We start from the raw sequence: 15,423 nt of genomic DNA on the forward strand, positions 1-15,423 counted from the left end.
GGCTTTCCTCCCTGCCGCACCTGCACTCCACACGCAACCGGGACTGGGACCGACCGGGTTTCCACCCACCCTCCCTGCGCGTCCACAGCGCGTTTTCCAACCCTGCAGCCCGCAACCCAGCGCTGCCGCAGGGCACGGCGCAAGCGGAGCTCCTCTCGAGGCCTCTCTCCTCACCCGCCCCTCAGGGCCCCGCCGCCCTCAGGCGGGCGGGACTCCGCCCTGGCAGCTCCGCCTCGCCGCACCCCTGCCCCTGCCCCTGCCCCTGCCCCTGCCCGGGCCCGCACGAACAGCGCCTGCCGCCCCTCTCCTCCCCTACCTCCTGCCGCCCCCTCACGCTCTCCGCCGACTTCCGGCGGCGGGAGGCGCAATGCGGAAGGGACGGCGGGGCCGGAGCGGAAGCGAGGTTCCGCCGGCTCCCGCAGCACGGTAGCGGAGCGGGCGGCCGCTGGCGGCAGGCGGCGCGGCCGGTGAGGGAGGCGCGGCCGGTGAGGGAGGCGGCGGTGCCGCCGCGGCCGGGGCGCTGGGGGGGGGGGGGGAGAGGGAGGGCGCTCGGCGGCTGTCAGCGCGCGGCGGAGCCGGCCCGGCTGCCGCCGTTGCGGGGGCGCCGCTGGCGCCAGACAAGATGGAGGCTCCTTCAGCGTCGCGGGTACCGGCAGGGCGGCGGGGGGGTCTGCTGGCCCGGCGCCGGCTCCGGCGGGCTGTTTGGTGGCCGCTCCCCTCCCTCCCGCCCGGCGAGGGAGAGGGGTGCAGGGCCGGAGCGGCGCCGCGCCCGCCGGGGCTGCGCTGCGGGGCGGGGGCCGCCGTGTGCCCGGCCGGCGGCGTCGGGTCCGTGTGCCCGCCCGAGAGGCGACGGACGCGGAGCCGGGGGGAAGGGAGCGGGCGGAAAACCCTGCCCGTGGCTTTTCAGGAAGGATCTTCCCTCGCTGCGTGCTTCCTCAGCCCGTGAAGTGTGGCTGCTGGGGCGTTTGTCCGTAGTTGCTTGTTGTTTAGGGGGGGGTTGTTGTTGTAAAGGAAGATCTTACCGCTGTGGCTCGCATGCAGCTTCCCTGGTACAGTACTGCGATGTTTCGGTCGGCAGCCGCTGCAGGGGACGGTTTAAATCCAGACACAACCCTGCTTTCGTTTAAAAAAGAAAGGCGAAATAGGTGAAGGTTTTTGCATGGTCGTTTAAAAGGTCTTAACGGCTTTGGTGTTAAAAATGTACCGTCCTCTTGTACAAGGTCAGAAGCAGTAAAATAGATCTAAAAATTGAAGCCTGCCCTGGCTTCTTGTCCTCTGCGTTTGGCATCAGTTTATGATTAAGATAGTGGCCACTCTTACATATACGTGGTGGCTGGAGAACCTTATTTTCATTCTTTTTTTTTCTACAAAGTAATCCTATTTATGAAGCATTGTGAAAGAAATTCTTGTCTCTGAGAAGCTTTTAAAATAAATCTTTTATTTTGAAAGATGTTTCTCTGGGTATTTGTGTATTTGAAATGTTATGTTGTCTTTAGATAGTCCCCATGTTGGAACATGAGATAAAACAAGTCTCACGAGGTAGAAGGAGCGAGCAGGTCTTTTTTTACTGTTTGGTTTTGTTAAAAGTGTGAAATCCCTAGGAAAGGATGCAAGTCAGACCTGCTTTGCAGAAGGTATCTGGAAGTGCAAGAAGGTTTCACTAACATCGTCTTGTGTTGGACAGGACTGCCTGTGATAAAGGCAAAATGGCTTTCAGTAAAGGATACCGTGTCTATCACAAGCTGGATCCGCTTCCATTCAGTGTGATAGTAGAAACCAGAAACAGAGAAGAATGTCTTATGTTTGAATCCGGAGCTGTGGCTGTCCTCTGTAAGTCGATATGTTTTGATAACTACAATGTGAAAAATTGGCGGACTTGACAGTGTGTAAGCTGTTTATTTATGGAATAGAAAGAAGCAACTGTTCTGTTTTCTTATTGGCTAATGGAGAGGCTTCTGATTTAAATAAGGAAAAAAAAAGACATTTTCGAATCTTTGAATTTTACACATTTAATTACATTTCATCATGCATGTATATTTTCCTGTGTACTAAATTTTCTTCTTGTCATAGCTTCCAACAACATCTGCTTATTTGGTTCTGAACAACCTTCTCCTTTTGAATACATGATAACTCATTGAAAAGCTAATTCTCTATGTTATGTTTCATAATAAAAAATTCTACATTCTTACATGGTACATCATCTTAATTTTTTTTTTATATCATTTTGTTTCATGATTTTTGATGGCTTTTTGGTTTTTAGCTTGATGTTGTCCCTGTATTTTTAACCTATCTTGAGACTTTGTATCGATTTGTCTTGTAATAAAATGAGTAATATTTGGAGCAAGGTGTCTTGCATTGCAAAGTTATTTTTACATGTTTTCAGTGATTAATACATTATATGTTTCCCATAAATTCTTTGCACCCCCCCCCCAGTCATAGTTGAAGGAGGACGCTAAAGTGAGACGTGCAGATGAGATCTGTGAAGCCTATAGATAGGGTTTTAAAATGTAGTTTGGTTTGTATTCTTCAGAAAGTCTGAGCATCTGGTTGCAGAGGGTTTCTAAGCTTCTGTTTTGACTTGATCGAAAGCTTTTGTATTGTGGAAGTTTGTTGGGTTTTTTTCTTTTTTTAAATCAATAACTTTTTGATTAATTCATCTGATCCCTGTTTGTGGTTTTGTGACCTAGCTATTCTGAGCACCTGATCAGAAAATGGGAGATTTGAGTGACTGCCTGAAGCCTGAGAAGACTCAAAGGCTACCTCTCAGGAGGATGCTCTGGCTTTGAGACTGTGGAGTAGGCTGAATGGGGAATGTGTTCTCTAACAAGACTCAGAGATACAAATGTAATTTCCAAGGAAGTGTGGGGCTTGTAATACGTTTCCTTTCTTTGTTTTTACCGCTCCTGTATGTGAGTGTGCTCCTTGGCAGTAGCATGGTCTCTTTCTGAGGCACCCGACTGTCCCAATGTCCTCTGTAAGATGCTTGGAAGCTAGGCCATAGATTCGTCTGTACTGGACAGGCTGTATGAACAACAGCTTTCTAGCATAGATGCATAATCCGCATACTTAATAAGCGATTAGAACAAGCTGCTGTGAACTGTTAGAGGCTTAGCAATGGGACATGCCAGCATGATTAATGTTATAGCTGTAATTGATGATCCAGGTGAAAAACAGTGAGTGCTTTTCTCCTATTTTTGAGAATTGTTTTTTTTCTGGTACAGTTTTTTGTTACTGTGTATTGAAGTAATCTCATTGACTTTGCCAGCAGTATTTGAGAGGCATTGTGTAGTGTGGATTGTGTTGGGAATAAGTGCCCAGTCGTAAAGCTAGTGAACAGGTTTAGTGAAATCTGTAAAATGGGGAAAACTGCTTCGAAGATTTATGGAAAACTTTATTTTAGCATGTATTTAGTAATTACTGAACATACTTAAGCTACCTAAGGAGCAATAAATTAAAACAAATTTATTCTTGAAAGTTATGCTCAAAAATGACAGTAAGTTAGTTGCTGTTTATGCTGTGATACATTGCAGGCATCTGGATAAACTTTCTTCTCTAAAAATTAAAAACTGTATCAAAGTTCCTGCCCTGTCCTATGCCTCACGTTGTTACCAAACAGAGGAAGTAGAACCTGAAGGAAGTTTGAAAGTCTCTCTCTGTACTTAGAAATAGCATGTTATTAATCTCTAAGTGTTCATCCTTGGTATTCTAATTGGTAGGTTACAATGTAGGAAACGATCATACGTAGCTACAAGTAGTTACTCTGAATATTGTTTTCAGTAACCCTAACCAGTGAACTGCTTACTCTTTTTACATCTGGTATCTTTTCCTGATGCATACTTAGTTGTGACAATTTGCTTTAATTCCTTCTTTCCACCTAAACTCTATAGGTATTGAAACATGATTCTTTTGTTAATGGTTGAAAGACTACAATCATATCCTTGAACGGACAGCAGAAAAAGCACTGGAGTTCCCTAGCTCAGGACTTTTTTTTCCTGTTTTTCTGTTTGCTGTTCACTTCTGGTATCTGTTCTTATCAATACATATTTAAAGGTGTACAGTTATTAGTGCTCGGGGAAGATTTGTGAAGTACTACTTCTACATTGCTCTAGTCATGCCACAGAAACCAGTCAGAAGATTCTAGTCTGTAGCCTTACAAACTTCTGGATATTGGTACAAATCTAAAAGCCAAAGTTAATGAAAGGCTGGCCATTGGGAAGATTCCCCAGATGTTTGTAAATCTATATGAATAGATAGAAAAGATCACATATGTTTCAGTTTAAATCCAGAGCAGCATCACTTCAAACTGTTAAAAACTCATATTTTTTTGCTGATGGTGCTAACACTTTAATTTAGACTCTATAAGATTTTAATAAATACTGAAGATAAAACAAGGTGTTCAGCCTAATACCTGATCGTAGTTCTTACCTATATGTAGAGTGTGTAATATAGGCACAACACAGAGAAATACACTTTACCATTAAAGTGATTCATGTGGTTCAGTTCTGAGAGCCTTAGTGAACTGCATCTTCTGGGGTATCCACAAATAGATATTTGGATTTGAAACGGGCTAAGAGAAAGGAGCGAAAGCTTACTGATACTTCAAATGTCATCTTAAAGGAAGTACATACGTCATTTTGCTGAGGGAAGGATAACGGTATTAACCTTCATCCCCTTTATATTCAACAAAGCATTGCAAGATGATTCAGAGGGCTTAGTTAGGCCTCTGGATGAAATGCTATACGGCTCCTTTGTTGTGTGATTTCAGTGCATGTTGTATGTGCACTGAATCTGTTATTCAAGTCAACAAAAGAAGATGGAAGAAAGGAAGAGGGTCGAAGGGATAATAGTTCAGAGAGGTGGTTGTTGCATAATCATTCAGCCTTAACGTGGAAGCAGCCCAAGCCATGCTTCTGCTGGAATTGTTCTATGTACTGCTTGTAGCGTGGATTAGCTAATGTTACTGTGACCAAAACAGCTGAGTTTGCTTGCCTTTGTATATGTAATACCTCTTTCATCGGGGTTAGCCCAAGATACTGGAGTCTGAGTGGATCCTGCTGGCTTGCTTCTCAAGGCTTTGTAAGAGCATTTAGTTTTAAATGTCAGCAGCTTCACTGCTGATTTGTTTAGAATTTAATGGGAGGATGTCATAGATCTATTTGTTCTTATTTGACGTATAAAATAGACAGTATATTTATTCTGTGAAATAGGATTCTTTAATGAGACACCTTACCTGTAAGGATTTCATTGACTGAGCAGGAGCGTGTTCTCTCTCCCTGTTCCTCTCTGGTGAGTCATAACAAAACGAGTGGGAAGCTGTCTTTACTCCTGTCGCCTGTGATGAGTAAAGGAGAATGTTCTGTCGTCTGGGAAAATACTGAGCCCTGAGAGGAGAGAACGGGAGCTTCGTGCACGTCTTCTGACTTCAATCTTATGGTAAAGCTGAGAAGAGAGCAGGTGCGAACAGGAAGCGGCACTATGCCCACCCTGAGCTGTCCATAGGGCTAGGGAAAGTAAGAGCAGTGATAACCTGTGTGCAGCAGGCATCCTGGTATTCATAGTCATGTTTAGCAATACTGTTCTATCACCCATTCACATTCCACTTCTTTTTAAAAAGATATTTCTTCCACACTGCATTCTTGGGGGAAGAGACAGGGGGGAAGCAGATATGCTATTATCTATCCGCAGTAGCAGATGGGATATAATCATTTTGCAAGAGACTTTAAGTTGATATGATGCTTGAGGAAACTTAGAGGCCCAGAAAAGAAGTATACTGACAGATACATTTGATGAGTGCTTGCTATGTGTACATAATTATTAAGGAGGGTAACATTCTGTATGCTCACAACCATAGTTTTTTCTCTATGGTGTTTGCTGCCACTGGTAATAAACTGCCGCTGTATGATTCTCCACACTCCCCTGATAATGTTTATACAGAATTTTGAGTGGAACCACATCCCCTTAACTAGGGAAGGAAAGTGTTTCAAAAGAAGTAAAACATTCTGGTTTTCATGATGAGATCCTATAAAATAAGGTTAATAGATATATTTTCCTGTTTTATATAAATATATAAAGGTATGATAATAAGAAGAATTGAAACTCTTCAGGCAGCTATTTATCCTCTGGAAAGAGTGTCTTCATGTTAGAGAGGAAAGGTCAAATACACGCTGTGGTAGAAATAATTTTGAATGTGTAGCGATGTCATATTATATTCATCTGAAGCCAATTTGAAGGGACCAATCTGAAGGGACTAGAATGCAATGGCAAAGAGCAATTTCACCTTCCTGTCTTTATTACTGCTTTGACTGTCATCTTCGCACTGCACCTTCTCATTAAACAGTATATTAAAACACTTAAGAAGCTGCAGGGAAGCAACAGCTACAATGGATGCCAAGGGCAGCCATACTGGTGGAGGAGGCTGTAATCTGTCCTCCTGTCATCTGGTGCCTTTTCTAGGATTCTGCCAGAATTCACTCTCCTTTCAAATCTACTGGGAAGATGTTCTGCTCATTGCTTTCCAGGCATTTCCAACAAAATCACATGGTTTAACAAAGGCCACGTATGCTAGCCTAGCACGCTTTGAAAAGTACAAGAAGTACAGTAAGAATCTTCTCAGGAGGTAGGTGGAGGCAGTAACTCTTGCCTGGGAGGACTATGACCTCTTGGAATGGTGTAATGCATCTGTAAGAGTTTGGTCCGTGGTTCTGGAAATGTTAAAAAGAAGTTACCTGCAATGGAATCTGAAAGTTTTTAGCTTCTTAAGGTAGACTAGCTTTACAGCAACAGTAAAGGCTATTCTGTAGGTGTACCATGGACCTTTGCATGATTTTAACAAGGGGTTTCACCGGCAACAAATAATTCTATTTATGAACTTTCCCTTTTCAATTCAGTGAATTTTCATATGTAGCACACATGATAGTAGAGGTCTTGGTTTTCCCCTACTGGACATCCAGTGAATGATAGCTCTTGCTAATTAAATGTCGGTTAAGAAGTCTAGTTTGCATACTTCTGGAGTTACTCAGACATAATTTGGAAAAATTACTTAGCATTTCTACACTTCAGATAATTTGGTAGATTTTTTTTGCATGCTAGCACATATTTAAATTGAAGATTTTGTAATTTTGTGAATTGAATTGTACAGACAAAAATTGCAACAGTGAACATTCATGTGAAATAACTATATTTTAATCAAAGCATTGAGTATTAGAAGAGAATCTTTGTAGACTATGGATGCTATAAAGTTTTGTTTTCAATGGAGAACATGTAACTGGGTCTGAAAGCCCAAATCTGATGGAAGGGAAGGACTTGTAGATGGTTGCATAGGTCAGCTTTGTTTTCACACTTTCATTTCTCAGCTTGTCTTTTTATCCCCTCCTCAGTGGTGTTAGCTAAAAGATGCATTTTGTGAAGTAAATTTGCATAGTGTTGAAAAATAGTATTAAAGCAACCAAGCCTTACCTGCTCATCTGTTACCATTTTGTTGTTGTTGTTCCGAACTGGGCTGTTTTCTGGTATGTAGTATTTAAATATAATTGCTGATATATAGAGATGTCTGGGTTTTTTTCATTGCTGGGTAGAGGTGATTTGTTATTTTGGGGGTTCCTTCCCATAGTCTTAAGATACGTGTTGATTATGGTAACATATAAATGTCATTGTGGGGTGAATAATGGTACTTCATAAATTGAACTAACAAACAGAGTGAAGAAAAAAAATTGGCCTACTAACTCAATACAAATATCATATGAATTATGGCAGATTTAAATATCAGCTGTCATCCAATTTTATGTGCATCTATTCATGTCAGCAAAGTATCAAAATGGTTCTTCGGTTGGTTGATTTATAAATGAAAGTGGTGACTCCACTCTGATTTTAATGTCACCTATGTGGTAATATTAAAATGTTAGCTTTAATTTAAATACCAGAAGTTTAACTATCTTAATTTTACAAAAAGCTTGAAAACCTCAATCTTAAAAGCTTAAAAACAAACTGTGTAAGAATAGTTCATAGATTTTCAGATTTTAAACTTTTTAAAGTGACAGTAGCATGAGCTTTTTCTCATCTAACTTAAATGAGAAGTCTTGTTTCTGAAGGAACTGCACAGAATTTCAAGAGTGTCTTTGTTCCAAGCTCAGTGTCCCATGTTCTTGTTGGGAATTGTAGCCACTAACTCACGGTGTGTCCTTGTGGCACCTTGTAAACCCACCAAGAAGAGAACATAACTGTAGGAAGCCTAAATGATAACTTTTAACGTGATCTTAGCTTTATAACTGTTAAAATTGTAAAACTAATTTCTGATCTGGAATTAAGCAGAATACATGTTGAACCAAGTTGTCCTGAAGACAGGATTTTTAATGGGGTTCCTTCAGCATAAAAATAGGAGGGCTGACATAATCCCTTTAAAATAGTCAGTCACCTTTAAGTGAGTCTGTGATTGATAAGGTATGATTGTTACAGATGTACACTTGTGATTTAACTTGGAACAAATGAGACATTAACATTTAAAAATACTATGACCTATTAATTTTTAATAAAGATTGACATAAAATAATTTTGTTCTTTTTTTCTTGATGCTGCAAATGAGGCTTGCTGATTTTTTTACAAGAATGCCATATAACTTGACCTGAAAACCACATTAAAAGTGTTGTGTGGTGTGGTGTGGTTTTTTTCGGTTTTTTTTTTGTACTGCTAAATAGCGAGTCATTATTTCTGTTTTGGAAATTAATCAGCTCAAATCTAATTAACGCAGTGGGTTAAGCAGAAGCTGCTTACCTGCTTTTAATTTCCTTTCTGCTTCACATTTCAACTGACATAAAATAACAGAAGAAATACTGCCTTGTAATGTTTTGTGTCCATCTTCATATGCAGACATATGTATGCTTGCATTGTCTACTGTTTAGTGCTCCTCCACAGTATAATTTAAGATCTGTTAAGTCCAGTATTATGGATGAATGTTGTCATTTCAGCTGGCAGTTTGTCCTCAGAAGTTGCATATCTTAATGCATTCTTCCTCGCGAGTGACAGCATTTTATATTTTTCCAGACAGCCTTAATTGTGTTTGTTTACTTTCAGCTGTTTAAAAATGAATAAATAGAAAAGTCAATTTCTCAAGGAGAAGTAGGTCCAGTAGTTTGTAAGACTTTCTGTTTTTCTGATTACGTATTTATATTAGCTGCATTTTTTTTCAAGATATGGAGCTCATAAATCAAAGTTGAAAGGGTTCTTGTGGCTAGAGGCCAACCTGCCATTTTGGGAAGAGATGTTCTCATTCATTAAGAATGTTACACAGGAAACGAGGAAATGCTTTTGGAAATGCTCTCTCCTTCTGTCAGGGACTACCTTAGCCTTCAAGCGGTTTGACTTCTAAGCTGCAGTTCACCAGTTGGTAATTTCAGCTATTCATAGAGGAAACTGAAAGTTGGCTTTGCATACGCTGAATATAAGATACTATAGTGATGGGGTCTTAGCCAGGTATTTTTGTAACTTCAGTGACTCTTGCATATCCAGCTGTATCCGATGTCTTTGCATGCTGAATGAAGTGAGAGAACATCAATCTTTGTGAAGCTTACTGCTTTGGTGAAGAAGGAAGCTTTAAATGTGATACTTACAGGGAGGATCTGGATGGTTCCAAAGCACTCAAGTTGTTAGTCAGACCGTTTGGTATGGAGTGATATGAAAACCTGCAATTTTAGTTTTGGTATCTTCAGAAGTGGGAAACACCATGTGCAGTGGCAGTCAGTAGTAGATTACTCTGGCCTGGGTGTTTCGGTCTTTTTTTTTTTTAGGATCCCTAAATGAAAGGCATTGTTGTGGCTGGTGCTGGTGGAGGTGCTGGTTCAGGAAACTCTTGTAAATGCTGGGAGGCGAAATGGACTTCTGGTCTAAACCAGCTGTACAACCGTTTGCTTGTTTCTGTGGCATTACTGTGTGTTCATGTCCAGGCCCTGAGGACACCACTAGCCCTGACTGTCCCTGCCTGGCCCCGCCGGGGCTCCCCAACCCTGCCCGCAGCCCAGGACCCCATCGTGGTCCCCTCAGGGCTGTCGGTTCCTGCCCCAGCGGTGCCGCAGCGAGGTGCTGGTCTCCAGCTCCCCACAGCCCTGCCCAGCCCGGACATGGGCCCTGCCAAGCCTGTGCCTTGGCCTCTCCCTGTCCCCATGGCCTGCCTGGCTGTCCTGGGGCTGTATCTGGCCCCGGTTGCCCTTGCCAGGCCTGAGCCTTGCCCACAGGCCGAGATCCTGGCCTGGCCTTGGCCTGTCCCCATGGAGGTGCCTGACGTCTGGGGCTGGGGCTGCCCCCAGCCGGCCCTGCCTCCCTGGGGAGCCCCCATGGCTACCAGTGCCCCAGCCCCCAGGGAGCTGCTGGTCCCCACGGCATTGCCAGCAGTTCAGATGGAAGGAAATGGAAAGGAGTGTGGTGTAGCTGTGTCTTGTTCCTGGTTTCATCTTGGTTTACAGAAAACTGAAGTGCCTTTCCTTAACACTGCAGCACTGATGATCGTGGGCAGCCCCGTGTTGTGCATTACCCCGAGAGCAGCCTGAGCGCTGCTGCAGTGGCCCAAAACCGCCCTGCGTAGTGTGGGCCAATGCTGCTGTGGTGTGGAAGAGGCAGCGGTGCGGTGCCGCGGAGTGGCTCCCTTCTCTGCTATCGATGCTGCGTTTGTGACTGCTTGCTTTTTAGCTCGTCTTCTTAAGGAAAATGAGGTTTATGTGATAACTTATCACTCTGTATAGGCTGATGTCAGTCATCACCAAATCTTATAATTCTTTCAGGTTTCATCAGTGTGGATGGCTAGAGGTTCAGACAGGTGCCGTCAATGAAGGGGAATCTGCCTTATGAATATGTGTTATCGAGTTGTAACTCATAGTGGGCATGATGTGCCTTATGGGAGGGTGGTAGGAGTGTGTCGTAAGTAAGCTCTTCTGCATCCTTGCTGCCTGCCGTGGGGCCTGTTTACATGTACCTTGTGCCTAGACTGGGGTTCTGCAGAGGCGGTGGCTGAAACCTGGGGGTAGGTGAGGATGGAACAGGGCAGGGTGGATGAAGTGGACCTTCTGAGGTGTGCGATGTTTGCCATTTTCTCATGTGAATTTTGGACTTAATAAACGATGGGAAAAGTGCAGGCAGTGCAAGACAGAAATACTTACATGCTTGTGGTGGAAAAACTTTGCTCAGAGGCTACACTGTATTAGACCTAATGCAACTGAAAAACATGTCATGAAATGCTTTCGATTGGTGCTTGGGTGCTCTGTTAAGAAAATAGTTGACTAGGCACAGTAAGTTTTTATATTTCAATTTTTTTTGTTGTTGTTTTCACAATCCTTTGATGCATTATTAGTGGTAGCCTTTGTTGATCTGAATTTGCAAAGCCCGTGTTACTTAATTTACTTTGGGCATTTATTTATTAAGGCTTAGCAAGGATAACAAGTGTTCTGTGCAGTGGAAAAAGAGAATAAATCTGTAGAAGACAGAAAAGCCATTGTTCTGAAATGTAAATGCTGACAAGCATCTATAAGAAAAATCTTGCAAAAAGTTTGAAAATAAGCCTCATCTTGCATTAATAGTTTGAAATGTGAAAGAAGAACATAGCATTCCTCTGGTTACTGAAAGCTGAATTTAGAAGAGTATGTTGATGGTGTTAAATGCTTACTGGAAAAATGGATTGGAAGAACCAGGTTTCGAAGTTTAGAAGTAGTGCTTTCCAGCCTGATGGTGATCCGGTTAAGAAAAGCATGGTTTGGTGATTCTGACAGAATCACGATCTGTAAACAAGGCGTTTAGGTTGGCTGTGAGTCTTAACACTTATTATGGATGAGGACTTTGGAAATAATCATGCTGCTGTAACACCCGTATCTTTAGCATCTGGATTACAGGAATACAGCGTACCAGTGCAAATAGTTTAATTCTTTTTAAATGCACTTAATAAAGCATTGAATGAGCTTAGATTTCAGGCTGAGGTTAAATAATTGTTTCACCTATATAGGAAATTCTGATTCACTTCAATAATAGACCTGGTGGACGTTTGGAACAGAAGGGATAGGCTAGTGCACGGGCAGGGCTATGCTAAGCTTAGGGAATACTCATTAGAAAGATTCACAATAGCAATTCTAAAGAAAATAGATGTAATGTGAGAGAGAGCACAGCAGAATGCCAGGGCAATACGAGTTTCAATTTATGCCATTCTTTATGTCAAATTCTGATTTTTTTTTTTTTTTTTTTTTAGTGTCAAAGTGAAAACTAATTAGCAGATCATTTCTGAGGAGGGATAAGGTGCTGGTCCTTGGTGACCTAGAAATCTTGATCCCTGTGGATCCAGTGGCACTTCTGGAATTGTCGGTCTTTGCACTTCAGGTGCAGTCTGAGTCATGAGCAAAAGCTCAGGATAGGTGGGATCTGGTTTCTGCTCTGCAGCGTCTCTGTCACCTGGCTCTCCAGTCAGGCTTGTGGGCCTGTTTTTTCATGTGCTGATTAAAGTTCTAAAGTGTACACCAACATTAACATTAAATCCTGGGTGAATAATGGTAGATATACTTTAAATTCTTCTAAAATATTACAATTTTTTTTTTTTTTAAATGCCTATGAAAATTGTGTTTTCCTAATCTAAGACATGGCTTTTAAATCCCGTTATCTTGTGGACCTGCAACAGTTTTGATTTGCTTGGAAGATACCAAAAATAAAATGCACTTGTGATAATCTTGTTTACTTCTCTGGAAATAATACTGCCACATCACAGTTTTATTCTTGGAGAAAACGGATTAATTTTTTCAGGAGAAAAATGCAGCATTTTAGCACTACTCTAACTAATTACAGGAGAACATTCTCATGGAACTTGTTTGCCTGTGTTTTAGATGCTTTTTATATTAGGAGGTGACGATGATGATAAAAATGCCAACATTCTCCTTTAATCTCACCTGGAGTTTTTGCAAGTCCTTTTTTTGTTGCCTAAAAACATAGCGTGATCATACTGTGTCACAAAATCAAATACTCATTTTCGATTAAAAATGCCATATGCTCATACATTTTGATTTCTTTCCAGGAGTTTCATGTGAGCTCTACTGCTATAATATCTTGGATTTTCAGTTTAGAGTCGACAGTCTCTCCTTGCCATAATGTACAGCCTTTTACATCATAAAACCTTATGTTTTCTATCCATAGCTTCTGCAGAAAAAGACACAATCAAGAACACCTACTCTAAAGTAATGGATGCATATGGGCTCTTGGGTGTATTAAGATTAAATCTTGGTGAGTAAAATACCTAAAACCTTAATTTTTTATTTGGGAGGGAAAATTGTGCCGCTTCTCTCAAACTGCATGGCATGGGATTTTTGCAACAGGAACTGGGCTTTTTTTTTTTTTTTTTTTTTGTCTTTGTAGAGTAACTTGCAAATTTGGAGCACTCCCAGAAATGAGGGAGTGGACAAAAATAACTTCCGTTTTTACAGTCCCTGGCAGCATAGTTTCTACTGTTTGCATTTCCTTTTCTGTAGAACTTGAGAGTGAGTTCTTGCTGTTAGTTCTTTTTGTGCTTTTTAAAGGCAAACTGGGGTCAGACTGTGTGCTTTTAAGCTTATAAATACATCAACATAACATCACACTCTGCTAAGGTTCATTCTGTTACCTGTGCCTTTTCTTGTTTTACAGGGGACACATTGTTACATTATCTGGTTCTAGTAACAGGATGCATGTCTGTGGGAAAGATTCAAGACTCCGAAGTTTTTCGAGTTACTTCCACTGAATTTGTATCATTACGAAGTGATTCAACAGATGAGGACCGTATTTCAGAAGTGCGCAAAGTTTTGAACTCGGGAAACTTTTATTTTGCGTGGTCTGCAACTGGTGTCAGTTTAGATCTTAGTCTCAATGCTCACCGCAGCATGCAGGAGCACACCACTGACAATAGGTTTTTCTGGTGAGTTTATAGTATGTTTTATCAGACATTATATAGAATAATGCATGCCTGTACAAACTAATCTGTGGCAAGTTTTTTCCTTGTCTTTACTGGCTCTTAAACATACACCTTTGTCCCACAAATGTTGATAAGATAGAATAGCATTATTTTAACACTAAGGTCATAAGTATGTAATTAATGATACAACGTTTCCATGGCCACTTGGGGTTTCTTAATTGGAAGACACAGATTTTCACTGCTTATGATATTATACTTTGATCTGAACAGTTGTTGTGATGTTTCAGCTTTGGTTCATCCTGGATTCTAAAATGGTGTGCTGTTTAAATATAGCTTCCAAGTGGGTTTCCAACATGTGAAAGGGCTTTAAAAATTTTATTAGACAGATGATTGTCACGTTGCTGATGTTATTGAAATGGAGCAGGTATGTTATGCTACAGTGCACATTGCTTGGCTGCTAAACTCGCTATCTTTTCACAGAATATTTTTGAATAAAGTATAGGTTTTCACACAGAGAATTCTTGGTAAAAGGAATAACTGCTGTTGCTGCCAATAAGCAGCTTAAATAATGCCAGTGATGCATACTGTCATGTAAGAAATTCTGCCCCCATATTTTCAGCCTTTGTTAAAATGATATATGTGTCCATGAACCTTGGAAGGGTCCTGCAGACTTGGCAGTACGCTGTTAAAACAGATGAAAAGCTACATCTTCCCACCTCTTCTGTCCAATATATGAGACACCAAACCAGCTCTGGCACATGTGCCAGTGCTACTCTACTCTTTGCCACTATTTTAGTCAGATAGAGAAGTATGATCGAATTGCTGTATAAGACAAAATATGTGTATTAAGACAGAAAATAAGCTCTAGTTTTCAGAAACACATCTACCTTGGTGTAGGTTTACAGGAGTTACAGGAACCTAGCTGTTTGTCTCTCTCTGCATCTGGAAAAAGACAGGACTCTGTTGATAAGTCAGTATTTCGAGGCTTGCAAAATGGTGATGCCTGTTGACCCTGTCCTAATCAGCTTGGCTGATTTTGACCCCTGTTGTAAAACTTCTTCAGTTGCCTGGCTTTTTTTGCAGTAAGAACCAGTCCTCGCAGGAGGTAGATGGAATGTCCCAGATTCCAAGATCTGGAAAAGTAAACACTAGAAGTCAATAACACAAAGTATTCTGCTTAAGCACTTCAGTAAGCTTTCTTGGCCTTTTTTTGTTCAAAAGTTCCAGTATCAGATTGCCCAGGGAGAGAATATTGTTTGCTTTCTCAGTCTCCTATTGTAATGCATCGTATACTTTCCTGTGAAGTGAATGCATACTTGATTCACAGGGTTTGAATCTTCATTAATGATTGAACTAAAGTGTTTGATAAGTTGCAGATTTTTATTTGTGAAACTGGAAGTTTAGAATGAAAAGGCTAAAATTAAAGTGAATATCTTCAACCTGTATACCAAATATGTCATTTGCAATTACGGTAGAATTTTCTGGGTGGTGAAAAACCAGCTGTCTTAGTAGAGTTTACTTTT

General features: G+C 41.5%; 1 protein-coding gene across 11 annotated transcripts in view; it reads left to right on the forward strand.

The window, feature by feature from the left end:
- The first annotated feature begins 311 nt into the window (after nucleotides 1-311).
- Nucleotides 312-15,423, forward strand: part of SYNJ1 (synaptojanin 1) — a 66,194-nt gene continuing 51,082 nt past the window's right edge. For 9 of the 11 annotated variants that reach the window (XM_075432784.1, XM_075432799.1, XM_075432792.1 and 6 more), the window contains exons 1-4: nucleotides 385-467; nucleotides 1,685-1,830; nucleotides 13,150-13,236; nucleotides 13,636-13,903. In XM_075432784.1, the coding sequence (XP_075288899.1) occupies nucleotides 1,707-1,830; nucleotides 13,150-13,236; nucleotides 13,636-13,903 (479 nt within the window). In that variant the 5' untranslated portion in view covers nucleotides 385-467; nucleotides 1,685-1,706. Of the gene's footprint in view, nucleotides 468-1,684; nucleotides 1,831-13,149; nucleotides 13,237-13,635; nucleotides 13,904-15,423 lie in introns of all 11 variants that reach the window. The other 2 variants (XM_075432827.1, XM_075432852.1) reach the window with 2 other exon arrangements.

This window comes from Opisthocomus hoazin, chromosome 1 (assembly GCF_030867145.1).
Source record: "Opisthocomus hoazin isolate bOpiHoa1 chromosome 1, bOpiHoa1.hap1, whole genome shotgun sequence".
NCBI classification, from domain to species: Eukaryota; Metazoa; Chordata; class Aves; order Opisthocomiformes; family Opisthocomidae; genus Opisthocomus; species Opisthocomus hoazin.